Raw genomic sequence first — 16,298 nt, forward strand, 5'->3', positions numbered from 1 at the left:
GCTCAAGCTCTGAGAAACAGTCAGTAAAACAATTTAAAACAAGAAGTTTTTATGTCAAGTAGGTTGATTTTCATGTACTTTTGAAACCTCTCAATAATGGCTCTAGGTGCACGGCAAAATATCACTCCAAGAAGATACAAAGAAAACTGTAATATGCATCGTGCATTCATTTTATAGTGAGCTTTATTTATCAGCATCAAGGAAATCTGATGGTCTCTAATTTTATTAGAATAAGCGATTTAGTTAGCAATCTGTCTGATGCCTCTGACTACTATCAAATACGTTAGATCAGTAATACTCCGTCGATAATATATCTGATATTGCAGGCTCTTCCTGCTAAAGATACTTTCTACTTGAAACCCGAATATTTTCCTATAGTTATCCTCAATGTCACGTAACTCCCACCAGTAGCATTTATTGAAATCGGTCAAGCTACTTTTGAGTTTATTCAGAACAAACACACATACAAACATTTCAACAGCTATTGTTAGGATGGACAAGAAAAAAGCAGTTTAAAATTGAAAGAAGAAACTGTATTTTAATTAAATGCATAAAGAACCAGTGCCCATAGTTAAACAGTAACTTAAATGTATGACAAATGTTGCTAGATCAGTTGGTCGATCAGTCGAGCAACAAGTTGTTGTATCAGTGCTACGGTTTGTTCGTCTTGTATCGGTCGTGGTACGGGTGCGGCCGCCGCGAGCGAACCTTCTCAGTAGCTGGAACAGTATAAAACATAAGTTAAAAAGATACATACAAGTGGAAAACGGAATTTTATTACTGAGTCGACTGTTGAAATTTTATCGAATGGGTTATTTCTGATTACGCAATAACAAAAATTCGAGATTAAGCCATGTTTGTTACGGTCATAAATTGTTGTGAGTGAAAAATAAAGTAGAGGGTGGATCCATTTTCTAATCTAACCTACTTGCTGTTATTTGAACATTTGTACAGAACCGTCAATATCGTGGGTTCGAATCGAACTTCACCGGTTTTCCGTTAAAACGACTCCCGCATTACGTAGAGAATTTAACCCTAGTCAAGTAACACGCACAAATACACCCAGATACAGAACAAGCGGTAATGGATTATACAATTATGGCGCGTATAGCCAGGACTCGCAGAATCGAGTCTTGTTTAAGCTATAAATTGTTTCATTATCTATTTGCATTTAATTGAGTGTCTTTGTGCATGTGAATTGTATGTTTGTGAAGGTATTTTTTTTTCTCTAGAAAACCAACTTCCCTCGTAAGGAATTTAGTTCTTGTGTCTCATGCACAATAACACCCAGACTCAGAACAATCATTCCTGGATCACACATACATATACTCCTCCACGCATGGATCGAACCCGCGACACGTCGGCTATCCGTGCAGTCAAGTCTTTACATTTACAAGTCAACATCCACTTACTTGAAGCCGGCTCTGTCTCGTTAAACTCGTGTCTGATGCCATAGAACACCATTTTCAAGGTCGCTACCTTTATAAACTCGAAGCGGAATACTACATTGGATACTTTTTCCGTGTGTTTGGGGCGGTACCACCAGCTGAGCCACGCGCCGTCGTAGAGGTGCTCTATCTTGGGCCCCACCGGCTCGTCGCCGTGCACTATGGGGATGACCTTCGTCAAGGCTGCCAGATCCTCGTCGTACTGAACCAGCCCGAAGTTGTAGCTGAAGGGCTCAGCAGACCGCTGCAGACACTCCACGGTGAGGAGCGCACAGGACACGTTGTAGTAGAGGTCGTCCCAAACTGAAAGCTGAAGGGGTTGATTCAAATGTGATTATTGGATTTGGCTGGACAACGTAATATATTTATACATTACATACGATTCTGGCGAATATTGAATAATATTTTGTTTGTTTTAGTTTTAGTATCCCTCACCCCATACAGCCCTATCGCATGTCCCGGCGTGTTGAATTTCCCCTCCTCCTTGTACATGATCTCACCATCTAACTTATCACATTTACCATGGATGACTTCAGTTCCTTTATCTGAAATAAAATAGACATCCATATTAAACGACGCTTAACAGAGTGTATCTAAAATTGAGAGGTTTTTATGCAAATACACTTCAAAACGTGAGTTTTTGAGATGGTGAATTTGATCGGGGCTTTTTTTAAATATGATATACGTTCTGCAATATTGCAAAGTGTTAGAGTTTAATTTTCTGTTATGATCCGTAATTACCAAGGCACTTTAGTATACTATTAGGGCACTGCAGCTACCACTACAAAACACAGTTGTATTATGACTGCCACATTGTCGCATTAGGTATTTATAATTAAAACAGAAATAAATAACAGAGATTCCGCTCTACGTGGTGTAATAAGTCATCACGCATCCACAACTAGAACTTCCCACTTTCAAACATGATGATAGGCCCACAGGGAGCACTCTAGTCAATTTTATCCTAGTTGAGTGTGTATAAGACTTAAATTCCAATAGCACATACAGGGTCTCATAACCATGGACGAGTCATCTATCTTCTCAAGGATGATCTTGTCGTAGTTCGGCCATGTTATCTTGGACTCCGGGAAGAGGCGGCGGAAGTTGCGCAGTGACACGTCAATCCAGGGCACGTAGTAAGCGAAGTCGATGAAACGAGTCGGGAGAGTACAGCCGGGGCCTAGCACGCTTATACCGATCTGGAAAGGCATGTAAGAGTGTTAGACTGAGAGGGAAAATATAAAGACTGAAGATCACGGTTAAAGATATGAAGGAAGGAAAAGAGACAAATTAAAAGCAAAACCCAATGTGTGGAAATTCCATTCATTTTTCAGGACAGGCGAATCATGCCATCGCTATCAATTTTATTACAAATGATAAGCTCATAACAATTTGTAACGATTCGTTACTTTTTGATTAAATTAAAAAGGGATGCTTACATTGTAGCAAACATTTTTAGGCACGAACGAACGTTAACCTCCATTAAAATCCCTGAGATTCCTAAGATTCTGAACCAATTAGTATAATAATCTCAGCATACCAGGGTCCAATTTCCCCTGAAGTTGACCGCCAGCGCCATCCCTGAGTCGAAAACGCACGGCTCTCCGCTGTACTTCTTGCGGAAGCACTGGTACTCTATTGGAGCCATCCACTTACTGTCCAGCTGCAAGCAATTACTTATATACTTAAGGTATTGTCTTTAACTACTGCCACCTGTACTTTCTTATTTACATATGTACCTACTGTATATAATAGCCATAATCAATCATGTAGATCGAATTTGTTTGATCAAGTTTGTCTTTCGAGGAGGACAAGTAATACAAAACCAAAATAATTTCATAAAACATTTTATGTTGTTATTCAAGCCACAGTGATAAATATGCTTACCGATTCCTTCCTATAGAAGTTCTTGCATTCCTTCAAGTTCACGAACTCCATTCTATGCATCACTTGCTCCAGCACTTTGTTCTCTACAAAAAAGAACATATTTTAATTTACAACTTTACCTAGCTACACTCAATGGAACATTTGATCCATAACTGCACAAAGACGCCCAGACTCAGTCATCTAGGTTTTGCGTGATGACCTCAACTCATAGGGTGCAGTAAAAAAAAGGTATAATACTCACGATCCGTGTATCCAAGGACGAACACCTGACCCTCATGGAGGTTCATACGGGTATAGCCCATTGGCCAGTTTACCAGTTGCCCTGGAGAAATAAAAAAATATGGGCAACAGAACACGACTCTACGCTTTGACAGCCCTCTATTTAAGAGGGGTGTCAAATATGAGGAACAGAAGGCTCTTAAAAGTTTTTTTGACGATATCAAACGCCAGCGGCTTTATGCCTAAAATTGGGTTTTGTGATGCTCATGGGAGAGACCTCCAGAGTTATCTAGAATGTGACTCATGATGCTGATGGCTACTGCTGCTTTTAATCAGGAACTACTGATATACCTAACCTTTCTGCTACAAATACTCCATTCTTTCAAAAAGATTATACACAAGTCCCTTTAAAATGAACTGCATACACTTTAAGTAGATGTCTAGTGACGAGAGACGTACAGTCAACATCTTTGTCGTCACATTCGAGGGTGAGCAGCGCGATGGTGTTGAGGGTGTCCTCATCGAACTCGGGGTGCAGGGTGTAGTCCACGACGGGGCACTGGTGCACGATACCGGGCTTGGACAGGAACATGGCTTTGGTTGTCTCCCTACAATCATAATGGCCAATGGACTATTAGGTGATTAAATAAACAAAAGCCGTCAGTCTTAAGGATTGATGCTTGATGAGAAACGCATTCGGTTCATGGTCCAAGCTGCGGTTCAGGTTTAGTCAGTAAGAATCTGAATTCTACCCACTGGACCTTACCAAAAAAAGTGTAGTTATGACAAGGCCGTGGTCATTTTTCTATGGACAATTAAACAAGTATAGTAATACTCAGTGAGAAATCTTAAGAAGAAGAAAAAGCAAGACTACGCTATGTGAAGTATATAATGACATCTCGCTTCCTTTAAAGAAACCATCTTTCTTAAGGAACTTTTAGTACAGGCATTGTTTTCTGATCATTGATCGATGGTGCTACCATACCAGGCTAGTTGTATTTACCTGATTCCTTTAAGATCTATAACGGACACCTCGTTAGAGTTGCCCAGCGCTAAGTTCTTGTGTATCATGGTGATGCTGGCTATAGCTTCATCAGAATCCTTTGCTGTGAACATGCGATTACATGAATTAATGGGATAAATCACGGTCTAAAGAATTACTCGTAACAGTTTCCATATTAATGATACGTTTAAGACCTTTTTACATCGAAGAATATTAAAAGGATTACAAAAAAATTTTACGTTTAATAATAATCACAGATTAACTTCAGAATCTTTCGATTTTTACTTTCGATTTAATAGCGTGTAACTGTATTGTATTTTAGACTCTATGTCACAAATACTAAGGACTAAAATGCTTACTTGGTTTGAAGGCGAGTATTCCGACCCAGGGTATTGACAACGAGTGGACCCATTTTCTTGTTTTCCGATATCTTATGACAAGCGATGAGGTCAGCTCTGAAATAAATACAAGTACCTCATAAACCGCAGTTTATTTTATGGACATACTTTAGGGTACGCTTAACGGCAAGTTCTGAAGGGCTTATACCTAACCTAAAAAAACAACGCTAGTCAAACTACTCCCTAAATAAATATTTGTGGAATATAATTTTGTTTCTTTCACACATGTACATTTATGACTGCATTCTCATCCAGCCACCGTTTGATAGCACCACCAGACTAGTTTCCTAACATTACGACGTCAAAAGCAACTGTTAGTTACTTACGCATCTAAGAAAATAAAATACATACCAATCACTATAGCAGTATAGACACTTGCAAGATTCTATCAATTAAAAAAATACAAAATTAAGTTACTTATGAACTTACCCAATAATAAAATAATACAGATACAGAAACGCATTTCATCACGATACTCATTGAAATGACTATCTTTAAGTCAAGCGGTTTATTATAAGAAGATGTTTGTATATATTTACTGTAGAGTTGAGTTCCAATGTTCGACATCCTCGGGTATCAATGTTATTGGAAAGAGAGGAAATTCTTCCGGCTGGTGAAGCGATGTTTAAACAAATATATGTTTTCTCATTGTTATAAATACAATGGTAGACAGAGAGCTTAACTTAATGATGCTCAGATTCCCATTTATTCCATAAAAGAAATAATTATTGTACTTGTGGAATTTTCTACATCCTTTTATCCTACTAATATTATAAACGCTGAAGTATGTATGGATGTTTGTTCCCCTTTCACGCAAAAACTGCTGAATGGATTTAGAATTTTAGACGAAACTTGGTACACAGATAGTTTATAATCTGGATTAACACATAAGATGGTTTTAATCCCGATTTGGGATTACATTTGATTTGCGGGCCCGCGAGCGATAGCTAGTAGCGGAGATATCTAATGTTGACTCATTCACACACCGGCAGGAATGGTTATCAAACCTACTCTTATCTTAGGAAACGACACAAAATAACCGCTCCATTTAGCTTCTACGGCAAAAACAGAAAATATCTAAAAACAACATCCACAGTACAAAATAAAAAGTCAAACAAACGACGAATGCAAATGAGTCGGTTTGATTTAGTGGCGATTGTCTCCGCACTGTGTCGCGGTGTCCGCGTTAATTTATGATCACCAAACATGGCGGCCACGGCTGCAGCTTAACTAATTACTTTCACTTCACTCGTTTTTGTAATAAATATTTAACGTCTGGCTCTATGCTGTGTGTGGCAAAGTTTTTGAGCAAGTCAGCGTATTTGGAAGGTGGAACTGAGTTATTAGCCACCTTACTGTACATTGTTCGCCAGTGTCTTTTTTTCTGTTTCACGTACGTTCGAGTACTGACGCCTGGTGATAGACCGACAGCCTTGCCTCAGTAACAGGGTTCTGTTTTCACTATTTGGGTAGGAAACCTTAAAAAGCATCATTCAACAAGCAAATTTAAAAGCTTATGTTTAATTGTGTTTAATAATATTTTTCTCAAAACGTTGCTCTTTTGGTGAAAGTATTATGGAGTTTTCTCTATAATCCTCAACACTCCATCCTCGGATGTTGGTGTATGTAGTTGTGCCTGTTGTGCACAGTTCGTGTCCTTCTCGGGTGTCGGGACATTGTAGCGAGGTGTTCCTGCCGCGGCTGATCTCCTGGTACCCGCGTAAATCACGATGCTAGTTTGTTCCACTTAACACTTGCTATTAACCATTTATTTTTCAGAATGGGAATTTTAACACCATGTTTTAAATGGTTCACATTTTTTATTAATTTTACTTTAAGTGTTTTTTGATAATAACCAGCTTATACGGACCTTATGGATATAAAGAATATGTACAATTACTCTGATCCTCATAAAACATGACATGGCTAATTTAAAGATCACTGTTTGGTGATATGTAACGGCAGTTATGTATATATGTACTTAAGTATTATAATTATAGGTACTTCTTGCTATCGTAGGATACTGCAATGGGCAGTATCGTATCATAAAAAGCTATTTTTAAAGCCTATTACAATATAGACAAGTGCTAAGCGGAACACAGCTGCAGCCTGGTAGTGTAAACATGGTAACGTCAGCTCCAGTCTGCTGTCTAACATCCATTTACTTTATTTAGGAATAAATACCCGCAAATACTAGCCAACGTAACCTGGTCTCGCAGGTGCCCTTACTATTGAAAGACTGGGGTTCAAGTTGAATTGGGTTTTGTAGAGTTTTCATCGCCTCATTAATATCTCTTGGTGTGAAACACGACTTTGAACATTATAGTTCTAGGTACGATTACTGGGTGGTGCAATGCCCGATTGAATTATTACTTGAACATAGAAAATGAAAATAGTGCTTCATTCAAACTTAACTACGACTAGCAGATAAAAGTGTATGGGAGATATTTTTCCCATCCAGAAAAGGCAAAATTAGTTTTTGTCATTTGCTCTTAAAGCTGCATTGGAGATAGGAGAGAATGGGTTTCTCACTGTAAATGACTACAATTGGTGGTATAACACATGGGTTGTTTTAAACGGTTACGTGAGAGTTGCTTGTGCAAAACACACAAACACTGACAGGAACGCTATTGCAATTGGCAATATACACACGTCTGCCCTAATATTTTTCGACCGACTTTCCCAACTGACTCCATAAAGGAGGAGTTTCTCAATTCGTCTGTTTTTATTTTTTTCTTGTTTTGAATATGATCACCTTATTCCTATAGTCATATTAGACATTTAACAAAAATTGGTCATCACTGACGCAATACGAGGATCAGAAAGAAAAAACCGTTCATGATGTCTCAAAACAATTGTTTTCAAGCAATGACAGACAAACAGACATGTTTACCTCTACGGAACAAACATAGTGCCGAAGTAAATTCCTTCGATCCAATTACCTAGTGATTAATGAGCGGTCGTAAGAAAGGTATTACGGTGTCGGTGAAGTGTGGCGGGTATGGCCGATTGGATATTACGGCCGCCATCATGAGTCCGAGGACACTGCTGGTCTTCAAACTCTTGCTGGTTTTGGTTGGTGAGTGTTTTTTTATTTTTCAAACTCCAGTGAATCTTTAACCAATACCTCTCACACCGTACGTACTCAACCATTTTCCTAACAGCTATGAGTGATGCTTAAAAGTAGAGATTCATATTAGAGTTGGAGGTTTTTCCTTTAATAAGCATTTGTTTTTTCTCACCTACGATGTCTTCTACAATTCCTATCTCGAGCCACCTCATCATTATTTTTCGTTAAATATGTTTTTTTTTATAGAGATTGTCTGAACTTACATTCGTTTTTTTCTATTAAGTACTAATTATTTCTAGGGCATTTCTGGTACAGAAAAAACATTACACGAATAAAAAAAATGTCAAAAGTTGTTATAAAAATGGGTTTTTTACGATGGTCAGACCTACCCAATATGCAAACAAAATTCCATTTCAATCGAGCCATTTCGGAGGAGTTTAACTACAAACACCGCGACACGAGAATTCGAAATAAGATTGTCAATAACTTGAATACAGCTCTAGTGAATGGTAGACTTTGATTTAGACCTGAGCGTCAAAAAACTGCCATTGAAGTATGTTTGCGTGACATTATAATATTTGTTTTGAGTCTAGAGTTTTGAATTAGTGTTGTATGGTTCCAGGGTCTACATCAGCAGGCACGCCATGCGACCTGTCCATCACAGGGATAGTCGATGAAGGCAACTTGGGCCAGACCAGTGACTTTAACTGGCTTGGAGTACTCAGAGTGCATATACGTAAGTCATGGGTGCTTTTATAAAGTGGTAGATAGAATCTTTTCCAATTATGCCTTAAAAATTAAAGAATTTTCTGTTTTCCCGTTCCACTTATACTATAAACACTTATTTCTTATTTTTTTTATTAATAGTCACGCACGCATTCTATTTTTGTTTAAAAGGTTTTCGGTATTTAAATACCTTGAATGAATGCGGACTTCTGATTGTTACCTTAGCCATAATATATTTTGGAATGAAAGCTATTAAATTTTCTTTGCTTCCTTAGATGATGACGAAACAGTTCAAGTGGCAGTGACGGGGATTGTCCTCATCAAGCCTAAGTATGTTCTCGCCAACGCTGATGACATCGTCAGAATCCCTAAACGAATCTTTGAGTGAGTCAATTTTATAATCGGGTGCTTCATTAACAACTACGTTATCACCATTAATTCTTGTAATAATTTATTTAGGGTATTCTATAAGATTTCCTTACGACATAGTTACTGTTCAGTTTAAAAATATTAATTAACTAATACTTAAAGTATAGTTTAGCGCTTAATTTTACCATTTGGAGGCCGTTTGAAGGTGTACAATAGAATAAAAAACATAAAACTTCGTCAGATGGTCGTTCTGTGCGTATGAAATACGTATGCATCTAAAAGTAGCGTATTTGAATCAAACATTTCACTAATCCAAGGTATCAGCTACGTTCATGTCAAATTTAGTCCAAATATACCCCTGCTTAAGCATGTAGAGGTCACAATCATACACAGACACACGTACATATTTTACACTTGCATTTATGATATCAGTGTGATCCCTAAAGGCCAGTGTTCTTTTCTTCCAGTACGGACTCGCAAGCCATGTTCCTGGGAGTGGAGGACACGCCGTGGTACTGCAAGCCGGTGTCGTACGTCACGCACCCGGAGTACGAGTACCAAACGTACAACACCATCGCCATCGTCGAGCTCAATATAGAAGACGCTACGAATTGTAAGTGTTGGTGAGGTCGGGAATATGGGCTAATGACTCAAAAGTGCTTGCAAAACTCGAAAATTCTTCTCCAAACTTCGCAAAAGAGAGGTGTATGTTTCTTAATTTGAGTTAGCAGAAAAGTGATAGTATTTTCTATGAATGAAAATCTGGTGTTTATTTTGCCAAACCTCCATTTGAGGCACATTCACTTGGAGTTGCGCTAAATATTGCTGTCTTGAATATCAATGTTATCCTAAAATACAACTTAATGAATCTCATACAATCTCTCGGCAATCTCGACGTTTTGTTTTCAGATCCTCTAAATCCGATTTGTTTGCCGGTTCAATCGCTGAACACATCTAATTTTCTGTATCTCACTGGATACACAGATGGTAAGAACTTAATTCACCTTATTATTATATCCATTATTTACTCACTGACCAACCACGACACCAGGCTAAGAAACGTTTTAAACTGACTACTGGTCTTTGCATGACATAATATGACAATTGCAACAATGACAGTAAACCTTATACATTTGTCAAAAGAAGAAAATACAAAGTCATCTATCTGTGAAATAGTTTGTTGGCTAAAAGTAACCTAAACCTTATCTTCCATACCGCTTTCATTATTGTCGAGTTAAATAATCGATGGATTGTATTTACAGAGAACCAACTATTGGAAAAGGTTATTTACAAGATCCAGTATATACCGAAAGAATCTTGCGAAGAGTTTTACAACAGGGCCGGGGTAACTTATGAACTATATTTTAAAGCTTTTCATTTCTTTATATTTACTACTTGATACACTTCATGCAATACCTTGTATCTAAAATGTTGCGTCTTCAGACAAGAAATTTAATAGGACTAGAAAAAAACTTCAACTTTTTTCCAAATAAAGAAGAAAGAAAGGCATTTGCTGTCCTGGAAGAGAGTTAGGTATGCCTTCTATTGTTTCTCTCTTCTACAATAGCAACAATATTACTTTAAATAACACTTGATAGTAGGCCCAAGGCTCATATCCACCATCCATACATTATTTTAGAACTGCTTTTTTAATCCTTCTCTATCCTACATGTAACTTGATGTCCACAACCGAGTCTATTCTATGCTCATGTCTTCTGTTTAGCTGTCAGCTAAGGACCGTGTGCCGTCGAGCTACATCTGCGGCTTCTCGCCGTTCAACAAGACGCACTGCGTGTGGGACAACGGCATGGCGCTCGTCTCCAACGCCTCGGGCTGGTTCAGTCTGGTATGTTATTAAAAATAGAATCGACACGAGTATGTCCTACTTTTGGGTATGGGCTGTGTTTGCCAAAAAACGGTGAGGCCATTTCAAAGGGTTGGCGGGAAAATGGGATATGGAAATCTGATCTTTGTTTATGCGGCTTAACCGCTTTTTATCCAACATATTTTATAACACTCGCACATAATTCACCTCTAGCAAAAAATTAACTAAACTGAAATCACTCAATCCGTTTGAGAGCTGAGATACCACAGTCAGACAGGCTTGTCACCTTATATCTGTAATCTTATTTTGATCTGATCTTATCCATCTTATCCATCCATCTTATCTGATTCTTAACCAGATCGGTTTCGGTGTCCGCGGGCCGGGGTGCGCAGCCCCCGCGCGGTTCATCGACCTCAACACCTACTTCACCTGGATCAACTCCGTCACTACGCAGGAGACGGAGATGTACGACTCTCCTGACTACAGGAGACTGGGCGCCGATGACGTCGAGTATATCCCCACACATGACCTGTATCGGTGAGATTCATCATCTTCTTAGGCTTTTCGCAACTATGTTCGGGTCGGCTTCAAGTCTAATGCTGCAGAGTAACAGTGTTTAACAAAGAGCGACCAAGTTACCCGGGCAAAACGATACCCCTTATTTAGACTGGTTGTCAGACTTTCTAGCTTCTAATTACCCGTAACGCTTGTCAAAGAAGCATATCTCGAATACAAAAATTAAGTATTCAAATTAGACGAATGCGCTCTCACAGCACTCTGATTGACCAACCAATTACCATTAATTATTCCTTAGAGCTCTTGCAACGATACTTTGACTGCACGGATAGCCGAGTGGTTGAGGTCTCCACACCAAACCCACTGAGCGCGTCTTTGTGTTTGTAAATACCAATGATTATTAAATACCAAAGTTAAAATACAAAACTTGTCATCACCGCATCATCGTAACATGGCAATCTACTTATCACGACTATTATAACTAAGTATAGGTAACCAGTCAGCAGTTTTTGTTGTTGTAATCTATAATATTTTTGCTTCCAGTCCAGCTGAGTCTCGTAAACACATAGAGCCTGATCAGGTGTTCATGGACCGGGAGTACATCCCGTACCCCTTCGATGTGAGGAAACTAAAACAGTTTGAGATTGTTCCTACCGACGACAACGCCCTCGCTATTTTTCCCAGTAAGTGTTGTTACAATAATCAACCATAGTAGCTTGTAATAAGGCTGATAATGTAGTAATTGACATGATTATTTTGTGGTTACACAAGCTCTGGACATAATATTTTAAATGCCAGGCAATTGTTACAAACATGGGATTTCTACTTTTTGAAAATAAGAAAAATACTTTTGCTTTATTGGAAACAGTTTATATCAAGAAATGGTTTCACAACCACCGGAGTCTCTGTAACCATATTGAGTATTGTGATGGGTGAAGTCTTACATATTTCTGTATTTAACATTTTTGTATTATTTTTGTTTTCTATAGAAAATAGCACCTTTAATGTTACTAGGTAAGTCACAATTTTTGCGTTTTTGTATGGAAGAGGGTATTATGATATCAATAAATACGTGAAACGAGCTCAGGGTCTCTGAAAGATCAAAACCATGCATCATGATATGCATATTATAAAAAGAAATGTTTCGAAAAACACTCACTTCTCTTCCATACCCACCAATACTCGTAAGACGCTGCATGTACTTGCCTCACAGTTTAGCTAACATAGCATACCGTATAGTTTTATGTGAATGTGAGCCTGCTAATAATTTGCCACTAGCTATACCACTACAATTAAAATATTATTGCAGTTGTGGAAGAAGCACGCACTCTAGCATTAGTATTGCGCTGCCTAGCTTCGACATCTGGTAGGAACAGACGTTTAGTTTGAATGCTTGCTAATTTGAGACCCTGATCATAGTTAACGAGAAGTTGGAGATGCACGTGCACGCCTGCGACAAGACCAAGGAGCTGATGTATGCGGAGTACTTCGAACTGCACGTGACCGGCGACTCCAGGGGCATCGCGCTTTATAAGGTCTTGTATACCTTCTGAACCAAAATCAAAATTCATTCACTCATATTAGGCTACCAAGTACCACGTTTTGAATGTCAAATTACGCTAGACACCACCCAGTTTCGCCCACCCTTCACCGCTTCTTAAGTGCTTTCACTGCGAGAGAAGAAACGGCGCAACTCCCCAGCAGCACACTGTCTTTCCATTTACAATACATATCACGTAAATGTATAATGTCTGAAATAAACTTAAGTGTATCGGGTGTGGGTAAGCGCGCCAGATAAACAAATATTCCGCCAGTTAAAAGAATTTCATGTATTTTTAAATAACTGGATTATGAATACCAGCATGTAACTGGCCCACTTGTAAAACTCTAGCATTGGTTGCGTGTTGGTGATTTCTGACTCCAATATTCTTGGTCTCCTCCTTCATGTATTAATTTCTTAAGTCTGTCAGTCGTAACTATGAGTATACTATATACTTTAACTTTTTTACACATATTTGCCCACAAGACATGGCAATCGTGAAGACAATTTTGATTTATGAGTAAAACTATATATTTAAATATCCTGCAATGTTAAACCTTCGGCATCTCTTTATTTAAGCTTGGCCAGGTCTTCCAAGACTTTATTTTGTAGCAAAATGTACACAATACTTAATTTGATAATATCACACAAACGTTACTTTCAGCTGTCGTTGTATGACGTCATTTACAAGGTGTGCGTGTGTGTTCTGCTCAAAGTAAGTACTCACCTTACTATCGCTCTGTTGTAACGTACTTGATTCAGTTGAGAGACATCCAGTCTAGTTTAGTTATAACCGTGCTCCCCTAAGTGGTATCCGCTAAGCTGAAACCCTACCGCCTTATGAGCCGTTGCATACATACATATAAAACTATTTTTGTGACATTAATTAGCCAACAGTAGATACGTCGAAATGGGAACAAAATTGATATTGGGAACGATTTTTATTTTTTTGTTTATTGCTCTTGCTTTATTCGAACTAATATTTCAAAAAATTATACCAATGGACTTGAGAAGAACTATTCATTAACTTGACCTAAAACGTGTGCCCTTTGGTTTCCCTCCCCTCTTAATGCCTTGTCTTTCAAAAAAGGTCTCTTCAGAGGAAGGATCAAGTTGAAATCCGCTAGATCGAAACTCTAAGTAACTTTTTTCAGGTGGAAGCTGAAAGCCGCACAGATGCTGTGCTCTCCTTTAAGGAAGAGTTTGACTTCAGTCTGGGCACACAGCTCACGGACTCCAGCGAAACGCCCGAGGAACTGTTCAGGTACTACCCAATCATCGAGAGAACCACCGAGCCCGACCCCAACACCACCGTGTGGGCACCAAACCAAAACCTCAAGCCGCGATACCTCAAGGGCAATATGAAGAGCGGCACCGTCCTCAACTACGACCTCTACATCAAATTCGAATTTAATGGAACAGCTAAACTCAAGTTCGAATTGTATGCGAAGCCACCCATCCAGGCCACTCCGGCCCCCACGGAGTCATCGCGAAGGTCGAACTTTGGGAATCAGCAATTGAGGGTTGCTAAGAAGAAGAAGAAGGAGAAATTGGGTAAGAAGAAGATGGCACACGAGTGGGGGTTGGGGTTGAATAACAGGATCTCGAGTCGTAGGGTGGACAGCAGGGTGAGGCAGCCGGCGGTGACGGTGGTGGCGGACCTGGGCACCGAGGTGCAAGAGACCGTGAGCGGGAGCGCGCGCCTCGCCAGGACACCGGTGCTCGTGCTGCAACTGTGCTTGTGCTACTGTTGGATTTTAGTGATGAGTGATGACATGTAGTCGTAGTGATCGTGTTCTATTGTTTTGATAGTAACTATCGTGAAAATGGTTCATTATTAAATGATGCAACGCCCGAAACTAGTCGGGCAGCCCCGATATATACGCGTGAGTAAACCGTTGTATCATTTAATAGTGTTCTTTCGTTATTCTATCCGTCTATCTATAAATATTTTTTAAGAGAAATCTTACTGAAGCATTACGATGATTTTCTCTTGTTTTTTTTTAAAGTTCAAGTTTCTGCTATTGAGCTTAAATATGTTGTTATATTTAAATGGAATAATAAAGCAGGGTTTGTTGGATAGTGTTCATTGATTTCGTATGTTGTAACACATTTAGGAATTTACAAAATATTGGTTTAGTGTGGTACATGGCATATGTATGTATTTAATACTCATGATACAAGCTTTTCTTAGTTTGAGAGTAGATGGCGATGTGTGAAAGGTTTTAAATAAAGGTTAATTACCCAATATGCCTAGATTGTCGTTTGTCATGATAATTTTGAATGCTGTCATTCGAATATTGTAGTTGTTACATGAACGACGTTGTTCTACAATTAGGCGAGGAGCTAGCAGTTCATGTTTATCAACGGAACGCATCGAGCGACGCCGCGGACGAAGCTATGTGCCTGCGCACTCGCAGCTATGACGCCCAGTTTGTAATTTAAGCAATAGGCTTTACAAAATACTGTTTTGGTATATTATGGATATTTTGAAGAAATTGGATAATGATGATACTATTTTTCAATAATATGATTGTCTTAATATTCCTAACATTCAGCGATATTGGCTTAAAGAGAAGTTATTTAGATAGGTTTTCATCAGTAAAAGTCTGGCTCCTGAAAACGGAAGGAGATTTTTTTATTAGAGCGTTATTTTATGTTAGTTAGTACTGTACTTACATTAAATCATGAAAAAAATATATATATATTTCAAGAAATGCGAATGGTCTTAGGCTAAGAAGAAGGTTGCAAGCTATAGGCTGAATCATTATAAAAAGCAAAGAGTGCATCCAACCAACTATACGTACTAAGAGTTCATAAAAGATGCAAATAATATCGATACAAGATCTTTCGAGTCGTTTTGTTTGTGTCGCATTCATCGCAGGTGTTAATTATATCAAGGGGTCTACCACCTTAACTTAAAGCAATATTACCTCAATTGTGGGAGCGAGACAAAGCTCTACATCTTGTAGTGCGCTGTCTCCTTTACTCATTTTTAATCATCTTTCTTAACGATGTAGATGGTAGCCTTCCAGAGAGTCGAGACAGGTGCTACCCGTCGATGTAGCCTGCCCCGGGCTCCGTCGACACGTTGATAATTCAATAACTGGAAGATTGGATGCCAAGATCTGAAAGTTATGGGGAATTTACACATTCATACATAATATCGCGGTAAATATCCTTAATAGGGTCTCGCGGACAGACGGTGTGATGGGTTTTGAAACAAGTTTAGATGGCCCTCGCTGTTGGAAATAAGAATGAAACAATGAAGTTGTTTTATCAGGGTATTTTGCATGT

The 16,298-nt window shown here is 38.8% G+C and overlaps 2 protein-coding genes across 2 annotated transcripts; one reads left to right on the plus strand and one right to left on the minus strand.

Annotated features, from left to right (window-relative positions):
• Positions 1-212: 212 nt before the first annotated feature.
• On the minus strand, positions 213-5,280 carry LOC113503020. Its single transcript, XM_026884804.1, has 10 exons — positions 4,917-5,280; positions 4,558-4,660; positions 4,014-4,162; positions 3,577-3,657; positions 3,336-3,418; positions 2,989-3,111; positions 2,455-2,647; positions 1,884-1,993; positions 1,413-1,758; positions 213-719 (listed from the first exon to the last, which is right to left on the minus strand). Exons 2-10 carry the CDS (start codon positions 4,623-4,625, stop codon positions 652-654), a joined length of 1,221 nt encoding a protein of 406 aa, XP_026740605.1. The 5' UTR covers positions 4,626-4,660; positions 4,917-5,280; the 3' UTR covers positions 213-651.
• A 2,494-nt stretch (positions 5,281-7,774) lies between these two features.
• Positions 7,775-14,856, plus strand: LOC113503021. The gene is made up of 12 exons (XM_026884805.1): positions 7,775-8,034; positions 8,648-8,761; positions 9,027-9,135; positions 9,588-9,733; positions 10,030-10,107; positions 10,383-10,465; positions 10,844-10,966; positions 11,304-11,482; positions 12,005-12,144; positions 12,881-12,996; positions 13,666-13,716; positions 14,156-14,856. The coding sequence occupies exons 1-12, from the start codon at positions 7,908-7,910 to the stop codon at positions 14,780-14,782; spliced, it is 1,893 nt and encodes a 630-aa protein (XP_026740606.1). The 5' UTR covers positions 7,775-7,907; the 3' UTR covers positions 14,783-14,856.
• The last annotated feature ends 1,442 nt before the right edge of the window (positions 14,857-16,298 follow it).

This window comes from Trichoplusia ni, chromosome 18 (genome assembly GCF_003590095.1).
Source record: "Trichoplusia ni isolate ovarian cell line Hi5 chromosome 18, tn1, whole genome shotgun sequence".
NCBI lineage: Eukaryota > Metazoa > Arthropoda > Insecta > Lepidoptera > Noctuidae > Trichoplusia > Trichoplusia ni.

Coding starts and splice junctions, on each gene's coding strand:
- LOC113503020 (XM_026884804.1), bottom strand. CDS start 4,625: ATGATACACAAGAACTTAGCGCTGGGCAACTCTAACGAGGTGTCCGTT. Junction 4,163..4,557: donor ATAGATCTTAAAGGAATCAG/GTAAATACAACT, acceptor TTATGATTGTAG/GGAGACAACCAAAGCCATGT. Junction 2,648..2,988: donor TCAGGGGAAATTGGACCCTG/GTATGCTGAGAT, acceptor ATGCCTTTCCAG/ATCGGTATAAGCGTGCTAGG.
- LOC113503021 (XM_026884805.1), top strand. CDS start 7,908: ATGAGCGGTCGTAAGAAAGGTATTACGGTGTCGGTGAAGTGTGGCGGG. Junction 9,136..9,587: donor ATCCCTAAACGAATCTTTGA/GTGAGTCAATTT, acceptor CTTTTCTTCCAG/TACGGACTCGCAAGCCATGT. Junction 10,466..10,843: donor AGTTTTACAACAGGGCCGGG/GTAACTTATGAA, acceptor TCTTCTGTTTAG/CTGTCAGCTAAGGACCGTGT.